We start from the raw sequence: 17,381 nt of genomic DNA, 5'->3' as shown, positions 1-17,381 counted from the left end.
TTCACTTTTAACTGGAGAATATTTTATTAAATATAAAAGTTTAAGAAACAGTGAAGGATTCCAATGTAAGTTAACCCTAAAACTATATTTCACATAGCTCAGTTAAAAAGAGGTAGGAATTAACTTTTGTTGTTAAACAGACTAGAGTTACTAGACAAATGACCTCAAGCACAAATCAAGTTATAAAATAGTCAAACACTTATTTCCCCCAGGAATTTTTTGCATGATAGACTATTTTAATATCACCATGATATCTCTTTGTGCTACTTATCTTGTCTAAAACTGGCTGCTTAGAAGAGCTGAAGGCCACTTTTTATTCTATGGAGGTCATTCTGGGTCCACAATAATCCTTCCATCACAGCTCCATTCGATTCAGGAGAGCTGCAGAAAGGAAGAAAAAGAGCAATTTAAAAGCCCCAGTGATTTGTGTAAGAGCTAAAGTGAAGAAAAATCACTTCGAAAAGCACTTTTAACTCTGCCAATGAGAGCAGGCGAAAAAGGGCTTGTGATGCGTGCCCTTTGGCACCACACTCTTGGCTCATTTTTAACTTGAGCTGCAGTGTCTGAACGTCCCCAGTCAATATTCAGGATGAACTATGAAGCTGCCTTTCCCCTCTACAGGTAAATATAACATCTGCTAATGTGAAAGATGCAAATGGGTGCAGAATTACCTGTGCAATAATATTTTAGCTGAACTGCTCTTTGGAATCGGGAACACGGATATATCAGGCAACATGGTATTTCAGCAAGCAGTCAACCTGAGACCTGCCTATGCCAGGAGATACCTGGTATGCACAATACAAGTAGGCACAAGTCTCACAGCCTTGCCGTATCAGCCATTTTCTATTACTGAGGTCCTTGTTGAGGTTGTGACCACCCTGCTCTCGGCAAGAAGGGGCACAGATCATGAACAACATCAGGAACTCCCACCTGTCAGCAAGATGCTAAACCAGTATAATGAGAAGGGTGGTTCTGAAATAAAGGTGCAGCCCTGGGGGTCAGGAGATGTAGATGTCACTCCTGGCTCAGCCAATGACTCCCCATTGCTTAGATCATAAGAGAGTCTCTTGTGCCTAGCCCAGTGCAGTCCTTACCCATAAGTGGGGCTCCTACCACCATACAAATAACTTCTAGAAACCAGAGTGTACTTAGAGTTTTGTTTAAGGAATTTATTGTTTGGGCAACACCCACAGCGTTCTAGGCCATTTCCAAACATAGATGGTGGCTCGCTCCCTCACAATCAGTATAAATAACCCTTTCCACTGCACAAATTACCCTCTATGGGGACGTTTTAACAGTGTTTCCTAATCCCAGGGAGAACAACTGGGGAACACAGGTAAACCACGCTATGCCCATCAACACTGCAAGACACACGTGTGGTTGAAACTAGTCAAGACACTACCAGGTTGTTAGAAGACCTTCAAACAGTAAGTTTTACAGCTCTTATTCATTTTCCTGGAGTTGAGAAGATGTGAACCACGGTTCAATTTAACAGTTAAGTGTCTAAGGGATTCACCTGAAACCTGCACTCTGGCGCTGTGGAGAGCAGAGGGCAGTCCGTGCTGTCAATTTCAAGTTTTTCCGTTTTTGTTCTCTTCATGCTCAAGGACAGATCAAATTTCAGCTACAACCCAACGTCCTCCACAGTAAGTGTATGTTCTCTACTGACACTATTTGATGAAACCCCTGGGTTTAGATACAGACTGCAGTGTCTTTCCTACTGACTCATCACTCAAGGGCACTGAAATCCAGTGATTAAGCAAGACTATTAAAAATGAATCCTATTTCTGAAATGTCAAAACTACCTTTTGACATGATCTGCAAGGCTGTGCCATGCTAGCAGCTATGCCCAGCCACCCACAGACAGATTCCCTTCTGGCTATCTTATTGCCAGCACAGCTATTGCTCTCAGGCAAGTATGGAGAAAACAGTGATAAGAGTAACAGAGAGGTGGGAGAACCAAAGGCTCTGCCTGCCTATGTGCAAAGAGCAGTCCCTACCTGAGGAAATGGGAAGGCATTCAAGACTCAGCAGCACCGTTCCTAAACCACCAGTAGCCAGAGGCATCCACTGAATTCGAAGTCAGGTGAAACTCTTCCTTTAGGGCCTACAGTAATTCTTAATTTACCCCCTGCCGCAGCTTTGAGCTGGGACACACCATCTGGTAATCTGCCCTCCACTACCTGAGATTGTGGAGTTAGTGGCCAGTATCAAATCTATATTTGTAAGTTAAAAAAAAAAAAAGGTGGCTACAAATCACAAGATAGAGAAATGATTCGTCACACACTTTTCACAAAGACATGGAGATGGGTGCACAAGGAGGACTCCCACGAAAGACTTCAGACGCAGTGCTCAGCTCATCTTTCCCTATCCCTCACCTTCATCAACAATGCCAGTTCTGACACACAGTTTGTCATCTTTTCCCACTCCTGTCTGTGCCAAACATACAATATGAAGAAATACCCTCCCGCCATACCTGTTCACATAGCTACCATCTTCTCATTTAAATCCTGCATAAAGACTGACTCTCTTCTTTCGCAATGCCTACCAGGAGTTCATATAAAAATTCCAACTTCATCCATCCTATGGGATTCCCAGAGGTCCAGACTGCTGTGTCTATCCTTTGAACTGTAAGCTGTTTCAGGCTGGGATTGTCTTGTGTATCTTGTACAATGCATACCACATAAATAGCATTTAAAGAAGACCCTATCAACCCACAAAACTATTTAACTCTTTGGCTCTTGTATACTGCCCTAAAATTGCCTAAAATATACAGAATATAAAAACTAAGGAGATATAATTATGAATAATGGTATGATACTAAGAAAAAACTAAGGCTTTCTGGAAGCATCTCCCAATAGCAACGTCTATTAGGTTATAGCCGAGTCTCACAAGGTCGACACCTCTTCACTACTGCCATTTTAAAATGTGACATCAAAGAATTCTCATTCAAGAATGTCTCCCAGCAACTCACAATTTCTACTGCTACCTGTGGTAATTTCAACATCAAGTATTGTTCCACTACTAATTGTTTTCATTATATTTTTAATAAAACATCCAATAAACTAAATTGCAAAAGACGCTGGAGACAAATACTGCAGAGAACAAGCTGCACTGAGTGGAAGGTGGACTTCATGTGGTCAGGTAGGCCTTTTCAATCTTTGATTTTTTAGGATACGAATGTGTGTTGCTGTGCACTGTTAAACCGCTGCCAAGTTCCACCCCAGAGATGGCTGCACTTCAGCAGTGGGCAAGATCATTTCCGTAGATACACAGTTTACAAATTGCTTTGGGTACCACTTCGATAAGAGGTGCTTAAGAAGCATAAGGAACAGATTCATAGATTATAAAGCTGGAAAGAACCATTGTAATCATCTAGCCTGACTTTAGGTTACATAAAGCAGGTACCGCAAGCTGCATGTCTTCTGCAGTGCAGTGCTATGTGTGGGCTAGTTTCTGCTGTGTTGTAATTGCAAGAAGCTGCAACTGAAGTCAGCTGTTAGGTGATTTCTTCAGGAAGGCAGCTGCATCCTATACGTCACTTGCCCTCTTCCTCTTTCACTTCCAAGAGATGCTGGGGAGAGCAGAAAGCTGAAGATAAAAGGTAAATAACCCTCACTCCCAACCACAAGACATTAAAAAAAATAAAAGCCTGAATCACAGAGAAACGACATTTCCAAAGGTATCGTTAGTTGTGTGTAGTTGGTTTTCCTTATGGCTGCTTCTATAAACCCCACCAGTCAAGGCCTCTCCCCCAAGCACTACCACAAAAAGTTTCCCCCAGCCTACTGGGAACTTATCTCAAGAAGCAGTTACTGCTCTCTTCAGGATTATCTGTAGCCTTTCAGATCATAAGAATGACTGACCGGCATCCTTCCTCCCCACTCCACTCTGAACAAAACACCCACTCACACCAACAACTCTGTCACAAATTCACACTTACTACTGAACTGAGGCCTGTATTCTGCTATCACCTATTGCATTCACTTCTGCAACACCCCTGCTACACCAAATTACTGAGTACTGCCAAATTATACATCAAGAGACAAAAACAAACAAACACACACAAACATCCCCCCCCCAGAATCTTACAAAACAAGAAAGAGAGAGAGAGGAGAGAGAGACACACACACACACACACACAAAAGCTCTCTGGATGGATGCAGATATGTAGATAAACTAGATGCCATTTGTCATTAGTTATTCTTGTTATTAGTTATTGCTGGGAGGAGAATCATTATGGGGATTTTAAGGGGAATGATGCATGCACCCAAAGAACATTTTGCTGCAGGCAGGAAGTTAGCTGAGAGTTTGAAAGTACAGCGAAAACAGCTAAAATGGGTCAGATCCCCACATTGTCATTTGTGGGACACTGGAAGATTCTGGGGGCTTTCACTCAAGCATTATTAAAACTCTGCATGACTCTCTGTGGTGGAAGTGAAGGCACTACATGCATATATCTGCCAGCACAGAATGCATCCCTGTAAAGCCCGTTTAGGTTTCATCCTCCTGGATCAAGCAAATGTGCACATCCACTTTTCCGTAAATTTTCCCACCAAAAATACAACATCACTCTGGTTATCAGTCATTTATTCTCCAGTCAAGGTAAGAGCTGTGGATGAGAGAGTGCTATTGGGGTGGAAAAAGTTACAGTACTAGCTTAAGAACTCAGGAGAAATTTTAAGGCTTCTCCCAAGTTAAGGATCTTTACCAATGTTTCCTGTCTGTTGTTCCATAGCTATGTTATACAGCAGGGGTCTCAAACTCAATTAACTTTAGGGCCAGTGCCAGTCCTCAAATCCTCCCAGCGGGCCAATAATGTCACTCATGCCACCCAGAACCCGCCCCCCCCCCCATTCTGCCTCCCCCCCCCCCAAATTCCGACCCCCGCCTAAGGCTCTGGGAGGGAGTTTGGGTTGGGGAGGGGGTCTGGGGTGCATGTTCGGGGATGGAGTTTGGGTGCTGAGTGCAGGCTCTGGGAGGGAGTTTGGGGGTGGGAGGGGGTGTGTGGGGGAGGGGGTGCAGGCTCTGAGGGGGGGTTGGAGGGTTCGGCGCTTACCTGGGTTTCCAAGGTGGGGCAGGCCAGGGGGCCTCCACGTGCTGCTGTCCCCAGGCACCACCCCCGCAGCTTCCCATAGGCCGCAGGGGCGCTCGGGGTGGGGGCAGTGCGCGGAGGCGCAGCCCCACCCTGCCCCAGGGCCGGCAGCCACGTGGACCAAGCGTGCAGGAAGCCGCTCAGCTCCACTGCACTGCTGGTGGTGGGTGGGCCCCGGGCCATTCTAAATTGCCCAGGGAGGGAGTGCCTGGGGGTGGCAGGTGGGGCCAAGTGAAAGACCCAGCTCCAAAATTGCTGGAGCCCTGCAAGCCACGTTGGGGAGGTTCTCAGCTGCAGATAGCCTGCGGGCTGGGACTTTGAGACCCCCCATTATACAGTAAACATTCCAGTTATCTGCTTGAAGGAAAACGTTCATCTGGGTCTTTAGTTTTACCAACAAACTAATTTCTATTCTGTTTTTCTGTTCTACAGCAACGTCAGCTGCTCACTGCTCAACATGCTGATGAGTCAATCTATCATTTTACCCATGGACATCCCTACCCAACAGGAATCAATTTTTTTAAATCTCTGTCCTGTTTTGTGTGTCAAGCAAAGTTTACCCCTCATTTCAGGCTATGGAAACCATGGCAGATTGTCAGAGGTCATCTGTGGAGAGACAGAAAAAAGCATTTCTTTGAATTTGTTATTTGGGGTGAAGTCCTAAGTAGGGAAGCACAGCGAATGACTTCTGAAGGCTTTGATGTTCAGAAATAAAGACAAATACGTTCTACTAGGGGTCACTGCTGTGATAGACAGTTGAATGCCACATTGCAAAGGACACTTTATAAAGAAAGAAAGTTTGCCTAGGAGGTTGGAAATCCATTTCTGTACCAAATTACCTACATAAACCCCTTTTCTTTACTGTTTTAAAAGTACAATGACTCTAAAGACACAGGTGGCTTTTTACCCATATACCTGCCCTCTCCAGGCTGGAAGGGTCAGTTGGGACCAACTACAAGCCTGACTTTTAAAATATTCTCTTAACAGCCCATGAAACAACTGCAAAGTCAGTTATAAGGAGGAGGCGTTTAAATCTTGACATGTAACATTCTATAAAAATTATGCAGTCTGGGGGAAAGTCTCCCAAAGGGTTTGCCAAGGATTTCTTCATGTTGCGACTGCTTTTTAGAGACACAGCTTTTACTTGCTCGTCATTTTCATTTAAGAAACATATTTGAAGGTCCTTAGTTTTGGCTTTAAAATAAATAATAATTTTTTTGCAATTATTTGGTGTCTTTCAACCAAGACTCTCAAAATACTTTATACATAGTAAGCCTTGCTGCACAAGTGCACTATCCATTTAAGGATACAAATGGTGTGTAGCATTTAAAAATTGTATCAACAAATACAAGAGAGGGAAAAAATCACTCTAGAAGTTCTCTAGTTTTGGCAAGGTAACTCTGGCAGGTTTTACCCTGAAAATGTCTATAGCCCCTGCTGATAAGTTATTATATGCCCCAAAATCCATTTAATCAACATGGCCAGTCCAACTCTGATGTACCAAAGGTGATGTTCCATCAACTTCCGTGGGAAAGGAAAAGTTGCTAGCAGCAGTATCATAGTATTCACCAGCTACTTCCTTTTGTTGTGCAATTACAATAGCTTCAGCTACCTCACAGTATTTAATACAGCAAATGAATTTCACATACGCAGCTAAAGAAATGAGGAAGAGTAATCAGGTGCAGCAATGCTAAGAGAATACAATATTCAAAACAGCAGGTGAGCAAGAGCCATGTGTTCCCTGGTGTCATATACAGTGTCTAAAGCCATTTCTACTTTCTACTTGTAAGGAACTGTTCACAGGCTCTAAATACAAAGAGTTTTTTCCTTCTTGTCAATCTATGTGATGGTATATATACCCCATATAGTGGTGAAAGGGTTAATGTGGGCTTGAAAGACCAATTAATCCAGCTGGCCATATCTGGAAGGTGGGCCAGCCCTAATTAAAGATGATGCCCAGCTGGGTAATGGCTGTAAAGAGAGGTAGTGCACCACAGAAAGGTGCTCCAGGGAGAGAGGCAAGAAATCTGTAGTCACTATTTTGTTAGTGGAGAGACCTGTGGTGAACAGGAAGGCTCCTGCAGGGCAAGGAAGAAGGTTGGAGAGGGAAGATAGCTGAATACACATGACTGAAGCAAGCTCTTGTGGTTGACCCTGACACCAGGATGAGAAACCTGTGGGGAGAAGCCCTGGATGGTGTTTCTTATTACAAAGAGCCCAGAAGGAGCTGTGACAAAGGTTATGGTAGGAAGGGAGGCAGGAGTGTGTTTGGCAGAACTTGGCTGCTCATCCAGGGGTCCCTGTGTAGAGGATGGGTCTAGGTTCCCCTACCAGCCACTAAGAAGGTGGTGTCAAGCCCCTGATGATGCACATAATGAAAATTCAGAGCCTTGAGAGGTGGTGTGATGACCGCTGGGTGCAGAACCAGAGACCTGATGCAAGGTTTTGGAATTTCTTGTTGTACTTTGTTACACTGGAAGGGATGGGACTAAATGTGACCTGGCTGCAGGACCGTCTTGAGAGGGGATGGACCGACTATCTGCAGGGCCGTGAGAGCTGAGAGCTGCCCAGCCATGAGAGGGCACACCAATGGTGAGTCTACAAGGAGCAACGGAAGCTCCCTAAAAGTGGGGGGAGGCCCCCGTGCTGCTCCTTCTCCTGAGGCCATGCCCCTGCACCACCCTAAGCTCACTCCTCTCCACAGACCCCCAGCATCCCATCGCTCACCCTTATGGCCAGTAAAAAGCATCTAAAAGTGATGGGGCCCTGGCCTCCCCTGTTCTGGTGCCCCTGGAATCTACCCTTCCACAATCACACAAATTGGAAACACTGCCTGTAGGATTCCTACAGCTCAGACACTACAGCCAACATTAGACAACTGTGTAAAATTCTAGTACAAGGATAAGCAATGCTTGAAAACTGCAGCGGATGTTGGCAAGTCGGACACATTCTGTGAGGAGTGGGTGAAAGCTGGCAGGAGTGGAGTGAAAGTGACCAGAATGTGGTTAACGCCATTGCTGATAAGAAAGCAGCTGTGACAATAACCAGATGCCTGTCAGCTGCAGGAGTGGCTCCCACAGCAGTACTAAAAGCATGGACTTGGTGTCTGAGGGAGGCACTTTATGGTGATGAGTGTTTTTTCTTCCCCTCCTCCCCTCTTTCAAACAATGGAGGAGAGAATTGCTGCCTCTTGTGTTTGCTTCCAGCAACTTGGCAAAAAGCAAATCTCTGTTCGCTTTCATTGTCCCTTAACGTTATGAGGTGTAGGAGTGACTACGGAATGGGGGAGGGTGAAGAAGAGAGCATGAAGGGTGGGGAGAGATCCCCTCTCGTTTCCAGCAGCTCTGAAAGGAAGGGTGGAAAGCTGTAGAGACCTTCAATGCCCATTCCTCCCTCCCACAAGGAGGGGAGCAGAGACTTCCCCCTAGGGTGACCAGACAGCAAGTATGAAAAATCAGGACAGGGGGTGGAGGGTAATAGGCGCCTATACAAGAAAAAGCCCCAAATATCGGGACTGTCCCTATAAAATCGGGACATCTGGTCACCCTATTCCCCCCTGCATTTTGCAGTAGCTGGGTGTGGTCAGGAACGGAGAAAAAATAAACTCCTGGTTCATCTAGCAGACAGGAGGAATTCTAAACATATCGGACAACAAGAAGCAAAGGGCAACAAGAAAGACAGAGAACCCTATAGCAATGGCTCATGCCTGTTCTCCCTCACGCCCTCCCCAGGCATCAGGATGTACTGGGCTACTCCACTCTTCTGCAAGTCTTTTATATTAGCCTCCAGCTAGTAGATTTAGTCCATTAGCTAGCAAGTGTTTGGTAACTGTTTCAAACCCTATCTACAAAGATGTACTAAATCACCTGGAATGTGATTAAGATGTAGGGGAAGGAATGATCATAGGGCGCCCTGGTCACCTTGATCGATCGGTCTATCAGCCCTGACAGAGAGAGTGCCAATCACGTCTTTCATGTTGTCCTAGCCATTCCTTCAGCCACCCACTGGTCAGGCTGTCAGTGACACCGGATGCCCAATCCGCATAGCGCACTGCAGCCCAGAACCCCTGAGCGCAAGTGATCTACCAGCCTCAGCCTCCCAAATACCTGGGATTACAGGCACACACCACAGCACCTGGTTATAGGGCTCCTTGATAACTTGACAAAAATTTCTTATCAAATAAGATACTCTCTGCACTAAGAGACCAAAGTTCTAAGGAATCAGCTTTCCATATTAAGGCCCCCTACTATTCCCACTGAGTTGGCTGGCAAGGCACTCTGAACTCAGATGCATCATAATCAAGCCCATAAAAATCGTAAACATTACTGAATTTTGCTAATGAAGGAAAACACTGTGCTACAGAGGCAGGGATTGTACATTTACAGCTAGCTACAGGCAAACTTTAATACAATCCAAGTTCCAGACATTTTAACCAATGGACTGATGAGTTTCTATACATGGGAATTCCTTCACATGTAGACCGCAAATGGCAGCGTCCCAGACAGTGGGATTGTAGGGTAGCTATTATTCCCTACACTTCAGAAAAGCTGTATCACCACCAATTCTGGGAAATATGTTTGGACTACAGTATGTCTATTATGCCTACCCGGGTTGAATCAAAGGGCATATTCTGCAGCTGGCATCTAGAATAACAAGTTGCAATCAAACCTGAGTAATGAATCACACCATTCTTTCATGCATTTGATTGCAGCCTCCATAAGCAGGAGTCTATACTGTATAGCAAAACCAAGAGTTTGTCTACATGACCCTGCAGTTTCGACTGGAGGGGGAGGGAGATGAACCTCAGCGTGCCCCATAGTGGTATGCTGTAACTCCCCCCTGTGGATGCCGCAGGCCTGAACTAAAAACTATGTAGTTCATGTTAATATAAATGATCTTCAAACAGAACTATGTTAATGTGAACCACGCACCTGTTAGTTCATGCCTGCAACAGCTACAGGGGGGAGTTAAAATGCAGTGCTTTGGCACACATCGCAATTCATGCCCCAGTAGTCCAAATGTGGGGCCATGTAGACAAGTCTTAAATCTACTGATGGGAAATGAGTGACCATTAAAGAACAAGCAACCAGTCTCCTATCAGAGCATTTGCTGTCAATTTGACAAATCTAAAGTTCTATCACAGCTCCCCATTCTGATGTCTTCTCTCATCAATCTAAATACTAGTTATATAGCTGGATGTTATATTCTTCAAGCTAAAGGCTCCCTACCCAGCAGTATCAATTTTGGGATACAGAGATTTAATTAAAAATAGATCTCTAAATTCCAATATTTACCCTACATGAAACATGTCCTGATGGTTAGAGTTCATGCCTTGGGTGACTTGGAAAACAAGCAGCAGGCTACAGGTCTGAGGGGTTGGAGATCTCCCTTTAAATGGAAGCGATCTCACTTTAATTACCAAACACACCAATGTCTAATTTTACCCTGACCAATCAAGCAGCAACACAGTCCTTGGGGCTGACTAAGAGAAAAGTGTACTATTGTGGCTCCATTCAGGTGACCATCTGTGCTTACTGTCACAGAGACAAGGTGGGGGAGGCAATATCTTTTATTGGACCAACTTCTGTTGGTGAGAGAAAAGCATTCAAGCTTACACAGAGCTCTTCTTTGAGTTTCTATGACTTAGGCAGACTGATCTAATAATGGATAAATTGAGGAGTTCCAATTGGAAAATGGGGCTGTCACTCTCCAAGGGTTAACCTGATGCAACTCACAGCAGAATCCAAAGCCAGCTCAGAAAGGTCACCTAACACTACAGAAATATATAATGAGCATGAATTATTCCATAGCAACTGTAAATTGCCATAGATGCTTCTGTTACAGTAACCAAGTGAACAAAATGCCTTGAATTGCATGCAGAAAACCACAGTCCACTTGGTCTCTTTAATGAGGGCTTCTTTTTGCCTGAGGTAAGAAGAACTTGTTTGTATGTTCCATAGCCTGAAAGACACCAACAATTGTTCTGTATCTTGTTCATTCTCTGGACCAATGATGTGCAAGAGACTTCACAGACCCTCTCACTCTCCCAACACCCCAATCCTGAAATATATGGATCTCATGTTTCCTTCTCCAGAACACCAGGACAGGCTTTACAGACCAGTTTGAGAACCATGGGTCTAAAAGTGTGGTAGCTATCACAAATGCAATGCGTAGGAATGCAGGAACTGCCATTTACTTATATTTTGTTTTCGAAGAAGAAAGAGTTTCTGTGCCCCTGTACTGCAATGTAAGAGACAAAACTGATTGGACAGTGAAACAGCCTTGCCAAGGCAGACCTACTGGATTAACAGGGCAAATACCACAGCCAAGGTAAAAAAATCTTAAAATAGAATTGCTAACTCCACATTAACCAGAGCGGTCCCATTCCCTAGAAGAAAAGACTCAGCTAAAGCTTCCTCCAATACTACCACCATCTCCAGCACATCCTGTAATTCTTCATTGAGGCTGGGTGCAACCCAGGGGGGCCAGATCTTTGGCTAGTATAAATTGTGTAGTTTCTTTGAAGTCAATGGTGCTGTTTCACTTTATATCAACTGAGAGTCTAATCCCTGATCTCTAACACAGCCACAACAGGTTTGAAAATTCAACTCCAAACATTCATCTCAGTGTGTGAAAAAACAATAGCTTCCCTGATGGGATACAGCAAAAACCTACCACTGCTGGGTTTTTTTGTTGTTTTTTTTTAAAAGAAGGACAGAGGTGGGACATATGGGGGGGTGAAGATGGGACTGCCAGGAGCTGGTTTCCTCAGCAGGATAGTACTGAAACTGTGCATGTGACAATTAGATTCATCTCTCCACAGACGTAAGTGCATTTAACTGTCCAACAGGTTAAAAAAAACAACCACCCTGAGCTGCAAAAAGAGACAACAGACAGAAAACAGACAGATTCTCAGACAGAAAAAAAGAAAAAAGCTGCTTTTATAATGGCGGCAATTACAAAAAAAAAAAATCTCTCAAAATTATTCTTGCTAGGAGAAGATATAGGGGACAAACATTACTGTAGGGTAAGATTCCTCCATTCAGAAAATGACTGCCACTGCTTTCTAAAGATGCATAGTGAGATGCTGGATGAGATTCAGAGGGTGTGTATGTCACTGCCAGGCAAAGATAACTTTTGTCCCATTATACGCAGCCCTGATTTTCTGAAGGTTTACAGAAGCACACACAAAGTCTCTCAGGGAAACAAAGCATGAAGAGAATAGCCATCAGGGATGCCTGACTCACGTGTGGTTAACCAGAGACTGGATAGCTGAGACTACTACATTGTTAATGAACTCATTCAGTAAACATTTTGTAATAGTCACACTGAGCACATTAAGTGAGATAAGTTTGTTTGCTCACACCAATTTCCAGGTATAGTCATTTCTATGGTTATGTAAAAGCAGCACTATTCTATATTACGACACATATTCTGCAGTTACTCATTTCCTGTAGCCCCCTGTGATAAGACTGATTTCTCTTTTAGTTCTTTCCACCAGAGTACCTCGAAGTGCTTTTATAAACACTTGTTCATTAAGTCTCAACACCTATCCCATGCAAGGTAGGCTAATATGGGAAAAATGATGCACAAAGAGGTTAAATGACCTGCCTATGACTAAGCAGTGAGTAAGTGCAAGAGCCAGGAACACAACCCAGGTCTCCTGGCTTCCAGTGCAGTGCTTAAGCCACAAGACCATGCTTCTTTCCATTAAAGGCATCCTGACCACATCACATCATAGAGTGGCTGTTCTGGTTACTTGGATTTTTAACTTAACTTGAGGGATCTGGGTAGGAGGTAGCGATAGTAGGTGCTGGGACAGCGTATTTTACCCAGTGACATCACTGAATGCATTTGCCAGTGGTTAAAATAGTACAATTTGGACTGCCACATTACCGTGTTAATTGATCTTGTCAAGGTAAAGGTCTCTATGCCCCTGCCCTTTTCCTGTGAGATTCAGCCACTTTGCTCAAAACAGACTTTTTTTTTTTTTTTAAAGTAACCCTCTCTGGCCTCTTCCTGCATCCTCAGACTAGAGGTCAATGAAATGCTAGTGGAGAGAGAGAGAACAATTAAAAATTTCTCAAACTGCTACAGCTATTAACAGGAACAGCTGTCTCAGACTCTTCTTGTGGTGGTGCAGGGCTGAGCATAAACAACATGTACTTGTGGCATAATGGCAGAAACCCCCACCCATACCATTACTTACTTTGTACTGGGGGAGTTCCTTCCACCGTCTCTTGTCACTGGCTGATCAAGCATGGACATCATAGAATAACTATCCACCAATAGGCTATCAGGGTCATCTGTCTGACCTGGAAGTTTCCCAAGAGGAAAGTCTTTCCACTGCACTCCATCTGGGTGGGAAAATAACATTCATGGTTCAAAACAAGTGTGCACTTTCTAAATAAACTTCAGAAAACAGTATGTGGGCTGTTCATACATTTCATAGCTCATGCAAGAATTGTGTAGCATACATTTGGGAATAACTTCTCCAAATTTTGATTCTGACTTCTGCTGCTTCTCCAAAGTGTAGCTTGTCCAAACATTTTGGGATACTCTGAGTTATTAAACCCCACAGATTCCAAAGCCAGAAAGGACCATTCTTGTCATCCAGTCTGATCTCCTGTATAGAACTTTTGGGCAATAGAACTTCCCCAAAATAATTCCTAGAGCAGATCTTGTAGAAAAATATCGAATCTTGATTTAAAAGTTGCCAGTGATGGAGAATCCACCACGACCCTTGGAAAACTGTTCCAATGGTTAATTACCCCACTGTTAAAAATTTACACCTTATTTCGAGTCAGAGTTTGTCTAGCTTCATCTTCCAACCACTGGATCGTGTTATGCCTTTCTCTGCTAGACTGAAGATCACATTATCAAATATTTGTTCCCCATGTTGCAGGTATTTAGAGACTCTGATCAAGTCATCCTTTAGCATTCTTCTTCATTAAAAGTTTGAGCTCTTTGAATCGATCACAATAAGTTACAGTTTCTTATCTTTTAATAGTTCTTCTCTCAACTCTCCTGAATTTATCAACATCTTTCTTGAACTGTGGACACCAGAGCTGCACACAGCATCCAGAAGTGATTGCATCAGTGCCAAATACACAGGTAAAATAACCTCTCTGCTCCTACCTGAGATTCCCATTTATGCATCTAAGGAACATATTAGCCCCTTTAGCCTCAGCATCGCACTGATAATCACTTTCAGCTGATTATCCACCATGACCCCCAAGTCTTCTTCAGAGTCACATTCTAGAGCAATTTCTTTTATTTAAATTTAGATTTTTTTTTTTTAATATACTTGTGGCATTTGAAAACTGACAAAGCTGTTCATGTGTGTTAATTCCGAAAAGCACCTGATTTGGTTCCTAAAAAAGTCCAAGATCTAGTACATGGAAAGAGCCACTTGCACACATGTAAGACACTCCCCCATCTTAAGGAGCAGAAAGCTATATGTTTGCCACCAAGCAGTTTGCTCCTTTGGTTTCCATCCACAGTAACCTCTTTGCTGGTATCCCCATCAGCAAAGACAGGAGCGGAAGAGAGGAAATATATTTTTAACCAAGTGGGAGTTGGATAATTGGAACAAGATCACTTAAGATAAGGGGGATTCAAACTGGGATTTTTCAAAAAAGCATAAGGGAGTTTGACACCAATCTCACATTGAACTTAGGCCTCTTTAAAAATCCCAGCCTGAAAGTGTTAGCAAAATACAGTAGTAATTGAAAACAGGAACTTCCCCTACAGAATAGAAGGGAAGCAAGACAAAAGCTGGGGGAATAACCTGTAAAAAATCTTTTGCACATGACTGGCGAGGGTGGGGGAGAGAGAGAGATGTGAAAGAGGGAACACAGCAATAACTTGGAAAGTACACATTATCTTATCAACTGGTAGGTTCTTACAACAGTGATGGGCACAGTTGTATCTTCCCCACCACTTCCTACTCCTTTATTCAGTTTCTGATAGTCTACAGGCTGCACACTCTCACAGGAATTATCTGCCAACTTGGACAGCAGTAATGAGGCTGTTTGTTTGTACTTCATATTCAAAGTTCAGCAGACAATGCCAAATCCAAGTCATCTCCTACATTTCAAAAGCCAAGTCAAAGATAGGTGTGTCGCATATCATTGTTTGGAAAGCAAGGCTTCTCAAAACTTGTTTGCTTTCCTGATAAAGGGATGGCTGCTACTTTGATCAGATTCCTGTTCTCCCCCTCCAATCTAAAAAAATAAGTGGTATTTCATGTTCCAAGTAAGAATGTTAGCCCAAAGGAGAATGGAGGTGGGGGGTGCAGGAAGAAGGGTAAAACAAAGCAACCTCACTTGTCTCAGGGTACTGGAAATGGAACCAATATGGCAGAGCCATGTACGCAAACCAACCACAGCACTGAAAGTGTTCTCTATTCCAGCTAGCCATAGAATGTGAACCGAATGTTTCCAACTCCTGCTTACCATGGAAAAGTTGCTCATTTCACTGTTACTTCATTCTCCCACTCACCTGAATATTCAGCTCCAGTGACCTAGCATCAATCTGATTAAGAGTAATTGCTTAGACAAACAAAAAATAATGTACTTGGGAAAAGTATCTGAGTGAACTGCCTTTCGCATTGTTGCCCATGTCTCCTTTCATGCAGCTCCATATCTGAAATGCCTTCCCTGATCTGACTCACCAGTTCTTTCCTCCTCATCCCATCCCCCCACCAAAGTCTTCAACAAATCGTGCTTCTTCCATGAACCCTGTAAACCTTAAAATCCTCCTAGTCCCTCAAAAATAAGTGTTCAGTAGTAGTGGGAAGTAGTCTTATAACTAACAATGTGCTTGCTAAACTGCCCTAAACACAATAGTTTAATCTCCTAAGGGTTGTAAAACTTTGGTCTAATTCCAGTTGCTGGGTTTAGTGTGTGGGTACTGGGTGGTGTTGGAATTCATCCATTTGCGTGCTGGCTGTGTATATTGCAAGCTTCCTGGAGCATGGTACTTGTATGGAAAGCACTTTGCACATCACTGGAAATACATAAATTACATTTTTAATGAACTCTTGGTCTGATAAGGGGAGGCTTTCAGCATGTACTGCCAAAGTCCATGAAATGTTCATATTTTCTTTACTGCTCACTGCTAGCCCACACCCTTCTCCACCAACTAGGTGAAGTGGAATTTTAAGTACAGTGATATGAAAGTTAATGAAGCATTAACTGTGTGTACCTATAAAAAGTAACCACAGCATTATGGGAGCCACGAGAAGGGAGACGCCTATAAGTGGCAGGCTGTGAAAAAACAGTTTACAGGGATTTAGCTTTAACATGGATTTGAAGTACACTTCAGTCTTAACCAGGCTGAGACGTTTGAGGGGCCACTGTGTGTTTCAATTTACATTTAGTGGTGACAAAGAGACCCAGGGCATCAGAGTAAGTCTTCAAATCACTTTTACCTGCACTGATCTGCCAGATGGACCCATGCAGCGCTGCCCTTTTCTCAGCAATAACCATCATGTTATCAGCGTGAAGAAGTTCCTCCAAAGGCGTTGGCTCAGCTTCCATCTCTTCTTCCTCAGCTTCCTCCTCCCCCTTGTCTTCTTCATCACCAACACCACCCAGTACAGTTTCTCGCCTTTCCACCCTCTGGCCTTTGGCCTGACTCTCCTGTCTGGCCTTCCACTGTAAGCTCTCAATGGTGTAAATTGGCTGCCCACTGCTGTCTGAAGAAGAGCCTGGACTGGAGAGAGAGTCTCCTTCTTGGGTGTAGATGGAGGAGAGATAGAGAAGGTTCTCCTGAGCATCTGAAGGCAAGGGAGGCTCCATGTCTGACAGGATCCTAGAAAGAAAAGGAGGGAACCAAAGCATTACAAGCAAGGAGAGACTCCAGGACAGAGGCTTATGGAATTGAGCACCTCTTAAAAAGGGCTCTTCTAAATGAACTCTCCCATGCCATTGGGATGGTGCGCATGACAGAGGTGGTAATCCTCCCAAGCTGAGTGGGGTCCTAGGCTACTCACTCTCCCCCTTTGCTTTCTTAAAGATTCTGATTTTTTTTTTCTTAATTTCCCCCCTAATGATTTTCATGAAACAGCACAGATTACAACCCTTATAAGATCTCACTACATTATTAACTTCAACCAGCCTTGTCATGATTCTTTGCCCATATTGCTTTTCCGATGCCTCAAATGTGGATTTTTTTTTTTTTTTTATCACCAATTTCTAGTTTCTCTACTCCACTCTTAATTTGTTTTTTGAAAGAGAGACCTGAAAAATTCTGCTGCTTTCTCTCTTGTAGCACCAGTGGA

General features: G+C 43.7%; 1 protein-coding gene across 2 annotated transcripts in view; it reads right to left on the bottom strand.

Moving 5' to 3' along the window:
• Positions 1–17,381, bottom strand: part of LAS1L (LAS1 like ribosome biogenesis factor) — a 49,182-nt gene continuing 31,801 nt past the window's right edge. For both annotated transcript variants that reach the window (XM_007060184.4, XM_037908106.2), the window contains exons 11-13: positions 16,530–16,912; positions 13,305–13,452; positions 1–381 (exon numbers count right to left, since the gene is read on the bottom strand). In XM_007060184.4, the coding sequence (XP_007060246.2) occupies positions 291–381; positions 13,305–13,452; positions 16,530–16,912 (622 nt within the window). In that variant the 3' untranslated portion in view covers positions 1–290. The remainder of the gene's footprint in view (positions 382–13,304; positions 13,453–16,529; positions 16,913–17,381) is intronic.

The sequence above is a fragment of the Chelonia mydas genome, chromosome 9 (assembly GCF_015237465.2).
Source record: "Chelonia mydas isolate rCheMyd1 chromosome 9, rCheMyd1.pri.v2, whole genome shotgun sequence".
NCBI classification, from domain to species: Eukaryota; Metazoa; Chordata; order Testudines; family Cheloniidae; genus Chelonia; species Chelonia mydas.
Note: the sequence above shows the minus strand (reverse complement) of the source record. Positions and strands in the feature narration are given on the sequence as shown.